The sequence below is a fragment of the Harpia harpyja genome, chromosome 1 (genome assembly GCF_026419915.1).
Source record: "Harpia harpyja isolate bHarHar1 chromosome 1, bHarHar1 primary haplotype, whole genome shotgun sequence".
NCBI lineage: Eukaryota > Metazoa > Chordata > Aves > Accipitriformes > Accipitridae > Harpia > Harpia harpyja.
The window spans coordinates 72,468,010-72,482,153 of NC_068940.1; the positions used below are offsets into that span (position 1 = coordinate 72,468,010).

At 42.2% G+C, this 14,144-nt stretch overlaps 1 protein-coding gene across 2 annotated transcripts; it reads left to right on the forward strand.

The window, feature by feature from the left end:
• The first annotated feature begins 8,740 nt into the window (after window positions 1–8,740).
• Window positions 8,741–11,596, forward strand: LOC128147288 (cytochrome c). Of its 2 annotated transcripts, none has more exons than XM_052799748.1 (3): window positions 8,741–8,986; window positions 9,941–10,117; window positions 10,288–11,596. In XM_052799748.1, exons 2-3 carry the CDS (start codon window positions 9,949–9,951, stop codon window positions 10,434–10,436), a joined length of 318 nt encoding a protein of 105 aa, XP_052655708.1. In that variant the 5' UTR covers window positions 8,741–8,986; window positions 9,941–9,948; the 3' UTR covers window positions 10,437–11,596. The 2 variants fall into 2 exon arrangements, with proteins under 2 accessions (XP_052655708.1, XP_052655715.1); XM_052799755.1 differs by lacking the exon at window positions 8,741–8,986 and adding an exon at window positions 9,194–9,325.
• Window positions 11,597–14,144: the final 2,548 nt, after the last annotated feature.

Genomic DNA, 14,144 nt, shown 5'->3' on the forward strand with positions numbered 1-14,144 from the left:
ATTGCTGCTACCCAGAATTCAGGAACATAGCTAATATTGGTTCAATTAATATCTTAAGGAGCTGCAGCCAAGTCGGGATTAGAGAAGCACAAACAGCACGTGGGCATTCATTGGGGTTTTTTTAACTCCTTAATTAAATGAGGGATTATTCAGTTGTTTCCCAGAGAGGACCTGAAGAGGAAGCAAAATGCCATTGTATTTTCACTGAGAGTTTTTTCATTGCAGTCTTCTAAACTGTCCCATTAAGAGCGCAGATAGATTCCCCTCCCCCTTCAAGCAAATCACTGGAGTTCAGGAGACTGCCAGGATCATACATTGAATATACAGTTCAAACAGAACCATGCTTCCAGCTAGCCATTATCCACTGGACTTTCCTTTACAGGAAGAGATACTAGGAAAGAATCATGGCAGAAACATAAATCCCTGATTACTTTACTCATGTGTGACATCTTCCGGAGGCCAGTCAGGACACAGTGCCCCCCAGCAGTGCACTATTTTCTGTGCAGGTATTCAGAGTACAAAGGGCTCAGTGGCTACCAAAAGGATATAAGGAAAATGATATGACAGGAGTCAGAGAGCTTACTTTCCATTAGGAGAGGATGCTCACTTTCTATCCCACCTTTACACATCTCAGAAACAATCAGACTTTTGGTTCTTAAAACAGAGATGATTAATGCATTTATTAGGACACAAGAAGAGTACAGGAGAGTATCTAAAGGATTTAGTACAAACGTAACTGAGCAGCATAATAACAGATGAAATTTAATTTAAAAGCAAAGTATGAAGAAATGTACTGCAAAGAACTGTTGAAGACAACTCAGGCACAAATGGGTTTTAAAATAGTTGTTACCTCCTGGAGGAACGATTTCAAAATAAGTGCAGACTCCTGCCTTTTGCTCTGCCTCTAGCACCATTCAGGAGAGATTAATGTTAAGTACAGAGAAGACAGAATATTATGTTATTTCATAATCCTCGTGTATCTTGCATTTAGTTTTGTTCAGCATATTTGTAAAGAAGTCTGGAAAAGAGCAACAATTATTAAAACCAGGATTAGTTATGCCCCAAGAAAGATATGTGAAAACTGAACTTGTTCTTTCTAGAAAAAAAACCCCAACCCGACCAAACCAAACAAACACGACCACATAAACAAACAAAAAAATCCCCAACAAAACAAAACCCCCAAACTATAAGCTACAACTTAGCAATGAGTACATAACACATTTACTACAAAAAAGTTTCATAATTCATTGGTATCATGTATCTGTAAGCCCCTGAATGAAAAAGCTCTGGGACTTTTTGTTTGGTCAAATTCATCAGACAAAAAAAGAAACTTAGAAAGTACACTCTAATTGTTTAGTTTTCTGCTTGGAATATGATGAAGGCAAAGAACCTAATATCATTTTTAAAAAAGTCTTACAGACTTATCCTAGGAGCATAAGAAAAACATCTGCAATGCTAGTAGTTTGGACTAAGTGTTCTCAGTGCTCTGAGACTTCCTGCTTTAGGATAATAAGCTTGTCCTGGGCAGTTTTTAGCGTCCGCAAAGCATCCAGCATTGATCATTGCCAGAAACTGTGCTAAACCACTAATCTGCCCCAATATAACACTTGACACGTTCTGAAGTCATATGTGAAAACAAGCAGACAATGAAGCTGGGATATTAAAACCAGATTCTAAAACTACCAGCCAGGCAATTACTTGGTTACAAAAGTCTTGAAAACTTGACACAACAGGCAGCAAAACTAGCCTAAGATCTCCGCAGGGAGGAATCCCACCTCTCCCACTGACAGAAACGTTCCATGGGTGCTACCACCCGCAGCAGTGATTTCATCTCAGTGAAGAACACAGCCTGTTGATCTATGAAGCATGAACATGTTGTCTCGTAACTTCGTCAGGCTTCACATTCAACAGTTCCTCCTGCTGCTGTAGAGCCCTCCTAGATCTGCAGAGAACTGGGTATACACTTAAAAGCATTAAGCCTACCATAGCACAATAGTTTTATTTCTATGGGAGAACAGAGCTAAATTTGCCAGTTTATGGCCTTATTTCTACTTATGTTATAAATGGTTTCTGCTTTGAAAATCCTAAGGTAAGCAAAGCTTTTATTTTTTAAGACTCTCATCTGAATCGTGGGGCCATGCTATTGCTCTTATTTCATGAAAGGTCCTCCTGTCTGGCCTAAAGCTTAAATACAAGAACTGTGTAGGCTTTACTAGACTACATTAGATTAGCATATCGTCATTACATAAGGAGACCCAACCATACAAATCTCCTTACAAAAGGAGTCTTAATTTGGAGCTTTTCTCAGGGCTAAGTTGATGCTTTGGAGACTAATTTGACAATATCTTCATTTAAACTACTGCAGAAGTACTTCTTACTCTATAGCTTGGAATATTCAGAAGATAATGTCCCAACTGATCATGTAAATGAGAGGACAGTAATCTTTGGCTCCCACAGATACACAAAGCAAATGTATTATCAAAGTAGGCAATTGTCATCCCCTCCAAACAGGATATGGCTGAAATTCTTCCGTTTGATTCATCAGAAAGTAAAATAATTTTTTAAAAAATTGAAAATGTTGTAGCTTTGACCAATTACTTGCCACCTAAAAATAGAAATTGAAGCCAGTAGAAATTACTGGGTCTGTACCATGGTTTTTTTGTCAGATGGAATCAGACTCTCAGACAATGCTCAAAATGTTTATTATACATCTATTATTTTAAGCTTTGCAGTAAACTGTGGAAGACGCCACAATAGCATGAGACTAGCTTTAAAGTTAAAAATATAATGGACTTAATAAAAGGATACCCTTTTATTTGTCTTTCAATTCTTGAGCCCCTAAGTTCTTTTCCAAAAGCAACAAAACTATGTTTTTAAGAAAAGCTGAACTTCTGACAAATTGCTAGGTCCTGAATTTTTCAAATGTGAATGTCCTTGTGAGTTAACTTAATTAACTTTGGCCTTGAGTCCAAAAATGTTCTTTTTTAAAATTACTATCTTGAATCACCTATCTTTTTAGCCTACTTTTACTATGGGAACTGGTTTATAAGGATTAAGAATGAGTTTTCTGATAGTAAAACAGAAGTTGATGCAGTCAACTAGGACAACTCTTGCATTTGGAAGTCCTTTCTTGCTACTCCATGCTATGTTGCAAATTACCTCACTTTATGCATTTATGTTTTGTACTCACTACTCCTCCATACTCATCCAAACAAGATGCCCCTGTTGTGTTACTTGCATCGAACCATGAACCGATTACAGAGAAGCTGTATCCCACACTTCTCTCTATCTTATACGGAGGTCCAAGGCCTCATTATACTCTTCTGTGAGTCTACAGATAACTAGACATCTACCAGTCTACAAGCAGCTACTAGAACAAACACTTGAGCGGGGCAGTCCAGTATCTCAACGTAGAAAAGACAGGCATTGAGTCAATGTTCTCAGCTGGAGGTCTGTGTCTGTTTTAAGTTGACAAAGAATGACTCTGAACCCTGGACCTTCTTAATCTACCCAGCTCCCCACAGGCCAGATGCTGGGAATGACAGAGACCTCTACCTACAGCAGCCTAGGGGACACTTCATCATAAAATAAATGGCTACCAAATAAATCTCCATGCCTGTGACATAAATCCACAGCATCAAAGAATGGACAAATTACTTTGGTATTTTCACACCTTTTAAACTCAGCAGTAAATTTATCACTCAGCAAGTCATGGCATTATAATGGTTGTGCAATTGATTCAGCTATGAAATATTTTGGCAGTCTTCCAGCTGCCCGCTCTGCTTCACACTCTGGCTGGATTGGCTGGTGTCTCTCTACCTGTGTTACCTGTCACTTTTTTGATAGCTTACTGCAATGGTGAGCAGCATTGCCCCACACTGCGCCTAACTGGAGTCCAACAACACCCTGGCCAGGGAATTCTCAGCCTCTCTGTTCACCTGAAACCTCTCATAGTAGAATATCCCTTATCTCCCCTAGTGCCAAGCAGTTGCAACCACAGCCCTACAAAACTCACTCTCCAAAACCACAGGAACAGCAGATACGGAAAGAACTCTAAGTTCTGCCTTCATCTGCTAAGATCAAATCCTTCAAATGCCACTCTGCACCCTGAGGTCCAGAAAATATTTCTATGTCCCACTCCCAAATATTTTATAACATAGGCATGTGAAAATACAGCAGCAGTTCTTTTTGAGACTAGCTTTTATCTTTTCAATAATGGAAAATATGCATTGAATGCAATCCAGATATTCAAGTCAACATAAGACTTGCCATTTTTAAAAAAATAAAAATCACAATGTTGTCTGAGACAACTGCACAAAGCATAAATACCCTGCCACAAGAAATTACTATAAACAGAACTTAAAATAAAACCAAGACTTGTTTGATAAAAATGTTACACAAAAGTAGATGCTATGCACAAATTTAGCTTTGTCTTAAGAAGCAGCCTAATATGTAGTGACCCTTAGCAACTGCAGCATCTCAGACACTCTGCCTTTCCAGCTGTTCCAAGCAGTAGCACATTTGCCCTCTCTGTCTTAGAAAACACAGCAAGCAGGAAAGATTAGAGGCACGCCATTCATCAGGGATTTTTATTCATTCTTAAGTCTATAATATTTTCCATCTTTGTTCCTCACCTGTTTGGGTGAACAGGTTCTTGTCTTCCATCCAAATGCCCTGTAAAAGACATAATAAACATAAAGCCATCAGTATATTCCAAATGACAGGACTTGCACCGTAACAGTGTTGAAAAGTAACCCTAAAGCATATGTTTGCCACTGCAGAATATTTTTGAAGGATCGTAACATCAAGAATTTTTCAAGCCCAGTCCAGAATCACTCTTTATAGTTTTTTCAAAGCCTGATTTATCAACATGAGAGAGATACACCTTTCTCCTGAACAATCTCAAAGGCAAAGTGCCATGGTTTAACCCCAGCTGGCAACTAAGCACCACACAGCTGCTCACCCACTCCCCCGCTGCAGTGGGATGGGGGAGAGAATAAAAAAAAAAAAAATTAAAACTCGTGGGTTGAGATAAAGACAGTTTAATAGGACAGAAAAGGAAGGGAAAATAATAATAATAATAATATACAAAATAAGCTATGCACAATGCAATTGCTCACCACCCACTGACCAACGCCCAGCCAATACCCAAGCTGCGGCGTCCCCTGGCCAACTTCCCCAGTTTATATACTGGGCATGACGTCATGTGGTATGGAATACCTCTTTGGCTCATTTGGGTCAGCTGTCCTGGCTGTGTCCCCTCCCAGTTTCTTGTGCACTCCCAGCCTTTGCTGGCAGAGCAGTATGAGAAGCTGAAAAGTCCTTAACTTAGCATAAACACTGCTTAGCAACAACTAAAACATCAGTGTAGATTTATGACTCGGGTAATTTCTTAAAACCACCTCACACCACCGTGACTGCAGCACAAATCATGGACTCACCAACACTGGCACAGTTAGCTGATAAGTAGCAGCAGCTCAGGCTTGGCCCACTTCCACACAGGAAGAGGATGAAAAGAGGCCAAGGTACTCCAGCACCTAACCCCTGATGATTCCAACACAAGAAATGGGTTCTAAGGTATTTGTCAAAGACCAAACAAGAAGTTTACCACAGAACTGAGAAAAAAAATCCATGTTCTCCTAAGTTCCAGTCTAGGCCCATAAGGCCATCTTTCTTCTTTTATCTGCAGTGTACCTCTTAAAGAGAACTGATTGGCTCTTTCGCCATGTTTCCTTTAGTATTGGACTTCACACATTTGGTTTACTTTTCCTTCCTTCCTTTAGGACAGAATTACACAGCAATAATTCTGATTGCAAAATAACTATCGTTCCCATGTGTAATGGTCTGAGGTAGTAAAAAGACAAAGGTATTTCAGGTGTAACCACAGTGAATAACTGAAAGACTAAAATACAAACCTTCTAGGCAAACCACACCAAGGCAAACAGTATAATGAATGCCAATACATGTAGGAAAGTAATAATGCATTGAAAATGCACCCTGAGTAATTTTAGTTTACTCCAGCAATTCAAACCCACAAAGCCAGAAGAGCCCTGACTTTGTCTTCAGCATTGCCTCTGGAAGTCCCACAACATATTCTGTCCTACAGAGGAAGTCATACGACATGTTGGGGATTCACACATAACATACACTACAGGTGCTATATTTAGCAGAGAAGGGTAAAATTTCACTATTAGTCTGTCCTACCGCAGAATGTTTCTAAAAGTAAAACACTGGGCACCTCAAACAATGCCCCTTCCTGCACCTTCTACTTTACTTCCAGACCAGTTCTTACCACTGTGTTGGTCCAAATTCACACTTAGTAACACCCAAATGGGCTTAAACAAATAAGTCAAGTCCTCTCCATTCAAGATACCTCCTCTTACTGGTGAAAACATGTCTTCTAAACTCGTATATTTTCATATTAGGCAGAACCTCTGCTTCCACTAACACCACAGTATGCAAACCCACAAATACTCTGTTTCTATCATTTACACCTTCATGAAAGGGTATATACATCATGACTACTGGCAGTCACTCACACAGCAGACATCTGCATGGTCAGATGTAAGGCAGAGAAGACAAGAGTTCATTTTAGAGACTGATTTTTAGTACGCTAATCTTCAGCGCTGAAAACCTCACACGTTCAGAATTGTCCCTGAGAACACCATTTTCTTATTTCAAAGTTTAACAAAAAACGATTCAACTCTCTTGAATGAAGGCACAGTTTTCAAAAACAGCTTCCTGGAGAAAAATTAAAGTAACATTGCTACAATGTCCCTCCACATGCATCAGAAGGGTTAACCGTGAAGCTCAACATGCAATGCTCAGTAAGGAGCATACATATTTAGAAGGCAAAACCCAACAGAAATTAAGAGAGTTACAGATGCTTGAAGTCTGCATTCTGTGAAGAAGGGGAGAACCTTTCAATGGATGTCAGTGGGCATCAGTCCACATCAACTGCTTAAAGAAGCTTAAGAATTTACACTACTGTAATTTCTTAAAGCAGCTTAAAAGGTACTTTCAGCTCCTTCCTCTTTTAAAGATAAGAGCGACCAGAGGTCTTAGCACAAGTCTTGTGATATTAAGTTACATACACCTGGCTCCTGGAATCATATAAGACACAGAAGCCTTACTAAATAAAATTACAGTCCCTAAAATCATGGTAAAAAATCTAAAAACATGAGTGAAGTGCACCATGATAGTTCAAAACCAAATGGCAAATAAAAGAAACAGAGAACGCCTTTAGTTTTTAAATTGGTATCTTTCCAGTCAACCTCATAATTCTGGTAGTCTGACATGATTTGAGATTTGACTTGGGCAACAACAGGAGAAGTCAAGATACCAATTTAAAGTGGTTCCATTGCACATATGTTACCTCCCTCCCCATGAAGTACATGAATTTAGCTGCATATCATAAGCAAATTAGTTTTATTGTAGTAAGTCTACTGCCAAGAAGATTACAGCATTGATTGTGAAAGTTTAGGAGCATATTAATATTTTGTATATACCTTGTGATAAAACATTAGAAGCTGCACAAACATGTGTCTCATGCTCTAGACACCACAAGCATTGGAAAACAATGCACTCTCTCCACACCAGGAAGTGATAATTTGCTGAATATTCTTACAAATTGTCTGCAAAATTCTGCCATCAGAGGAACTTCTGATGTATTTTTACCCTGTCCTCGTTCCCTCTTGCCTTCAGATGAGCACTGCTCCCCAGGGCAATTACAGGAGCACACTTACACCAGTTCCAGCATAGCATAAAAGCACACACAGAAAAAAAAGTTTTTCAAATGCCAGAGAGGGGGAAATTCTCAGTTTTAACGTCCCTAGTTAAGGCAAATAGTTCACCTCTTGTGATCACTGCCTTCGGATCACTGGACATTATTACACTAGGCTTAACAGCTCTTATTCCTCCTTGCCAAGGAGAGTGAGATGGCAGTTGTGTCTGAAACGCATCACATAAATTCTGTTTAGAGGTCCACAACGCATAGGTATCGACACATCCTCTTCGAGCACCACAACGCTGCCCAGCCTGCTGGGAAGACGCCTGGGGCATCTTCTTCTTTTCTTGTGGTGGTCCCTTCCGTTATACTCTCATCTTCTTCACAACTGTATGGTTTCAGCATCCCACACGAGACGCAGGGTCCAACCGCCCACCCGCTCCCCCTCCAGCTCCGTGTGGCGGCACACCGGCTGGCGCTGCCGGCCAGCCCTTCTCAAGTCGGGAGGGTTTTAGCATCGCTTTTGCTACCCGCGACGCTTCCGCCCCTTTTTTCCCTAGGCTACCTCGAAGAAGCTTTTAAAACTCAACGACACGCACGGCGAGGCGCCGCCCTTTGCTCAGCTTCACCTCACGAGAAGCCCCGACCGCCTCACGGCTCCCTTGCCTCACCTCTGGAAGGCGCCAGAAAGCGCCGGCGGCAACGGCCGCCAACAGCGCCGGGAGGGGCGGGGCGGGGCGGGGGGCGGTGGCGGCCTCCCGGCTACGTCACGGTCACGACCCAGGCTCCGCCCACTGCCCCAACCGCCCGCTGAGGTCGCTGCCCGCTCGGGGCGCCGCGCGACCTTTGCTTCGCCTTCCGCTGTGCGCATGCGCCCGGAACCCGCCCCGCTCCCGCGTGCCCCGTCGTTCCTTACGTACCAGAGTTACGTCTGACGCCATTCCGCAGGGACAGGGAGGGGGAGGGGGAGGAAGCCCGGAGACCTGCCGGTCGCAACCGACCCCGCTAGCCTCCAGCGCCGTGACGTCCAGCTTGGCGGACAGTCGTCGTAACCAATCAGAGGTCTACAGCCCGGCGCTTGATTGGTCGTCACGTCGGGAGGGGCGGGCCGAGCGCCGGCGTGGCTTGGTTGCGGCAACACCGGCTTACATAGGGCGGAGTACGGCGTGTCCTTGGGCTCAGACGGCGGACGGTGCGCGAGTTACCGGCCTTGTGGTTACCGCCGTGGGCGCAGCGTCAGCGGGGCGGCCGGCTAGGCAGGTGCGGGCAGCAGCCGGCGGCGTAGCCGCGCGCGCGGCCTGGCCCGGGCCCGGGCCTGGCGGGACCGTTAGTGCGGAGGGTAGCAGCGAGGCAGCCGGGCGGGAGGGAGGGCGGGAGGTGCCCTCGTCTGTCCTGAGGGCGCGATTCCCGCCTCCGTGGGCCGGGGCGGAAGAGCCCGGGGCCGCGTCCTAAGGAGGTGTCCGGGCTGCGGCGGAAGGTCACCGCGGGGCCTAGTGGACCCACCTCGGGCCAGCCGCCGCCCGGGGGGTCCTGCCCTCACCCTACCCCGCGCTTGCCTGGAGGGTCCCCCCGCGCCGGGAGCCGGCTCCTCGCCTCAAGGTCAGCCTCCGCGGAGGTAGAGCCGGAGCCGGGAGGTGCGGCTGCCCTTGGGTGCTCTCGCCACACCTCGTGGAAGCCGCGTCGCTGCTGGCGGGTGCTCGGGCGGCATCCCGGCTCGTGGCGAGAGGGGAGCGGGCCTGCTCCGTGCCTGCCGCCCTCGGCTCCTTCCAAGGTGGCGTGCAGGTGCGCTTCTCCGGCTGAAGTGGAGAAACATGCAAACGGTCCTGTCCCTTTGCACAAGGTTATTCGCGACCGGGAAACTTTCCCGTTACAGATGTACAAGCTGTATGTGGAGGTTGTGTTCAATTTACTCTTAAAAAGTTATCTCCGTACTGTTTAAATGCTGTGGGACAGTTACCTTGCCCGAGGGGAGATTTTTTTTTTCCTGCTTTTCAAGCATGTTTATCACCTTGATACCTTTTGCGTAGTCTAGTGATTCTATGCTAATTTTCAAACCCAGGAGCTATAGCTTGTAGATAGAAAGTGTGCTGGAGAATTAGTAGACCGACGGGCCATATATACCGTTTTGTAAACCAACAGGGCGCTTTTAAAGTTTCTGTTGAGTAGGTGACCTTGAAATTGTGATACTGACCTCTGTGTGTGTTCTTGATCTAGTACTGAAAATGGGAGATATCGAGAAGGGCAGGAAGATCTTTGTCCAGAAATGTTCCCAGTGCCATACAGTTGAAAAGGGAGGCAAGCACAAGACTGGACCCAACCTGAATGGCCTATTTGGACGCAAGACTGGACAGGCTGAGGGCTTCTCTTACACGGATGCGAATAAGAATAAAGGTAAACTTAAAGCTGTTCTTATGAGTTACTAGGGACAAAAATACTTGCTTCTCAGTGATAGTTCTAGGAAGTACTGAAATCTGCCAAAAAGTAAAATAACGTGGAGGATAAGAGTGTAAATGTGTTTGTTATTTTGAAGTCACTAACTATCTTTTTTTTCTTCTTTCTAGGTATCACCTGGGGTGAGGATACTCTGATGGAGTATTTGGAAAATCCAAAGAAGTATATCCCAGGAACAAAGATGATTTTTGCGGGTATTAAGAAGAAGTCAGAGAGGGCAGACTTAATAGCATACCTCAAAGATGCCACTTCAAAGTAAAAGTTATCTGCTGCCTTATTTATTTCACAAAGGAGATGGCAATGGAAATGTCTGTGATGAGATTGGTTTTTAAACTTTCTATTTTTACATGTACTGTGTCTAACCTTAAAATCTGTCTCACCCATCTGATAACATTGCTCACGGTGAGTCACTGGAGTACACGCTTGTTTGGCAGCCATTAACTTAATGGAAACTGTAATTGGGTTGATTTAAATTACTATAATGTTCAGTCATTCTTCATCATAGAATTAAAAAAAAAAAAAAACCAAACAAACACCCAAAACATTTCTGGCCTCTTCATTGTTTAAAAAAAAAAAATAATCTATAAGTAATCAAATGAGTAATTGTCAGCAACATAATAGCTTTGACAGCCCAACTCTTCCAGATTAAAAAGCAGGGTGGTTTTTGGCATCTTTTACTGTACATCTTCTGCTACATTAAAGATTTTAAAAAAAAAAAATACTCAAAACAACAAAGGCTAAAAAAAAAAACCCCAAGATAATATTTTTCTAAATTTAATTAGTGCTAGGTGTTGTGGTATATATTAATCTGTCTAAAGCTTGCGATAAGAATGCATTTCATCTGACTTAAATTCTCTTTGTGAAATGGCAGTTGTGCCCAGCCACTTCTCTTTTATCTAGGGGAAGCATGTTACCTAATTTATCCAAACTTTGACAGCTGCATGCACCAATAGAGTATAACTCCCCTTCAGAAACATCTTCAGTTTTTTAAATGTTACTTAAACCCTTTGTTCAGTAAATCTTCCAAAACCAGCCATTCTTAGTGTAATGAATAGAACAGAACAATATCCTCTTCTGCAAATACAAGTGCTAAAGACCAAGCAGAGAGTTATTAAATCTTCTTAATTCAGCAGAAATATTTACCTAAAATCTACTGTTGCAGGCAATTTCAGATGAAGGGGTGCAGGAGTGAATGTGCTCATAGACTGAAAGGAAACAGTCTTCCTGTGTGCCTGCCTGTAGCCAATGTCATTACTTCTGAAGGTTCTGTTTCGCACGGTGTAAAGCGGTATTTTTAATGTTTTAACTGCATTTTTTTCATACTAAGCAAATTGTTCAGATGAATGTATTTACTGTGTACCAACAGTAAGGCATAACTCGGAGCAGTCAATACTGTAAATTAAAAAAAATTAAAGTCTTGTTTGCTGTATGTGTTTAAAATTAAGTGAAAAACAGTGGGAGTGTAGAGAAAAGTTGTGTGTTCAGCTCTACATCACGAGGAAATGACAAGCGAAAGCTCAGCATAGAAAAAAGTAAATGCTAATGGAGTTGGTCTGAGAGATACTTACAAGTGTGGTGAAGTTAGAAAGTATTTTGGACTAGAACTACTAGCAAAGCTAAGCTCTTCCACCAATGTTCTCTTTAACAGCACTTTTGCTGTATTTCCCAAGTAGGATGGGAGAAAATTCAAAGTAGCTTGAAAGGTGTAGCTGTGCTGTGGGATTGGCTGAGTTCGAGTTATGTCAAGTAGAATAGTGTGCTTAATGACTGAGTTGCAAAGGCCTGTTATTCAGAATTAATGAGTGAAAAGAATTAAGGTTACTAACAAGTTGTCTCAATGGTTGGTACCATATGTTTTGTGACTTTTTGCAAACTAATGTGCAAGCATCATTTCCTGCAAATGGAAGGGCAGACTTAATATTCCCAACAGCAGCTTCTTTACTAAAAGCTTGTTAAGAGATGCCTTCAAGTTGTGGTAGTTAATGACTGTTCTAATTTTCAGAAGTGATGTTCATCATAGCACCTTTATGACTGTTGCAGGACTTGGCTTTCACTGTGCCAAAACCCTGATAGTCTAGTAGTAGATACAGAGTGTAACCTTACCCAGCTCTGCAGTCTTCTGAAATTATTATAGTGGATTGCACGGAGAGAGTTGTCACTGTGTTCTGTCAGCACTTTCATGAGATGACAAAAAACTTTGTGACCTCCAGGCTGCTCTTCTTCCCCAGCTGAGCTGGAGAGGAAGCGGACTGTAGAGAAGAGGATTTTGCAGTAAGGTGGCATTTAATTCTGCACAGGCAACAATTTACAAAAAGTTATCCATCATCAGAAAAACTCCTTCAGGAGAAAGCAGAGTGATCCTTTGTCCAAAGTAAGGGGACACAATTTCACTTGGCTAGTTCTGTCTGTGTACCTCAGTGGCCTTGGTACAAAGACAAGTGCCGCTTACACATACCACTGAAGATGGAGGAAATTGAACTTTTGAATTCTAGACTGGGGGTGCATCCTTGTTTACGTTTTAGGGAAAAGACCCTTCTGACCTTTAAAATTTCTATTTTGCCTCTATGTATGCAGCCCGAGACAGCAACAGCTTCTAAGGTTTGTTGTAGTAGATAACTAGCAGCCATTTACCATTGGACAAACACAGTACTGTGGTATTTCTACTAGTGGATCAGTGAAGTAAGAGTATTGGAAGAAGGTTAGATTATCACTATAACACAGATAAGTGTTACTGTAAGTGCCTGGGTGGTTTATTGGAGGGTGGGAGCGGGGTGTCCAGATGGGTTGTGGAATCAAGCTTTAGTTCTTTGGTTTCTATTTTTATAGAGTAGGAGTGGGGTTTGCCTTTCTTTCATGAAGTAGCAAGTTTAGTGTTTTTCTTTCTGATAGTGCTATCAGTCTAGACATTTGATATTTCCATACTTCCTTTACAGTTCCAAATTAGGGAATCAAGGTACCATTGCCAAACATTGCACCATCCCATAAAAATGCTTCTTGGCTATGAGTTTACAGATTTGATGGGGCATGCCTTTAAAACTGATGTTGTAATATTTTCACCTGTAGTTATGCAAATGCATGAAGATTGTCAATGTCAATAATGACTGGAAAAAAGGTAAAATTCAAAAGTACACTTTTTCACAGTATGACTTTTCAAAACCAAAATGAAACAGGTAGGATACTTTCAAAATTACAGACATTATTTATGCATCCCAGTGAAATGTAGTGATACAGAAGCTCTTCTTTATTTGGTCTTAACAATTCAAGTGTTTTTTGACAAGTCAACGAATCAGTGTACAAACAGCTACATTTGGGAAAGTTCCATTTGTAGCTGTCCATACAATTGTAGGTAATCACTTCAGTTAAAGATCTGTTCATTTTAATAGACCTAGTCTTGTGTGGGATTATATAATGCTCTCCTTTTTTTGGTATAAAATACAGTATCAGTGATCCAAAACAAATGTGATACATTGTACTTCTCTGATGGGGGAGAACAGAAATTAAATAGCTAATAGTTAAGAACTATTAGATATTCTAGTCTCTCATGTATATCAAAGGCCATTAAAGTGCACACATTTACCTTTTTAGTAACCTTCATCATTTGCTTTTATCTAAAACGCGTCCTAAAAACTCTTCCAGGGCCAAAGCCAATAGAAGTCTCTGTGTTACTGCATGTAGGACAACTTGAACAGTTTCAAGCTGGTGTCCTGAAAACCAGGTTATTCTGGGAGGGGAGCAGCCCAGAGCTAGCAGTAGAAAATGTTAACCCTGGGGAAGGGTGTGAAATCCTGTCCCCTTCCAGTGCTGTAATGGCTGAGTTAGGACTTCAGGTAGTTACCGCCATCTGCTTGTGATTCAGAGCTTGCATGTAAGTACTTGCATATTTTTTTCCAGGATTGTTCTTTTGATCTGAAATACAGAAAATATCATGGTCACCTTTTGAATAATTAGTTTCTGGTTAGAGGTCTCA

What these genes read in the sequence shown, in the direction of transcription:
- LOC128147288 (XM_052799748.1), top strand. Translation starts at nt 9,949, where the DNA reads ATGGGAGATATCGAGAAGGGCAGGAAGATCTTTGTCCAGAAATGTTCC. An exon ending in GGATGCGAATAAGAATAAAG is followed by an intron (nt 10,118 to 10,287) that starts GTAAACTTAAAG and finishes TCTTCTTTCTAG; the next exon opens with GTATCACCTGGGGTGAGGAT.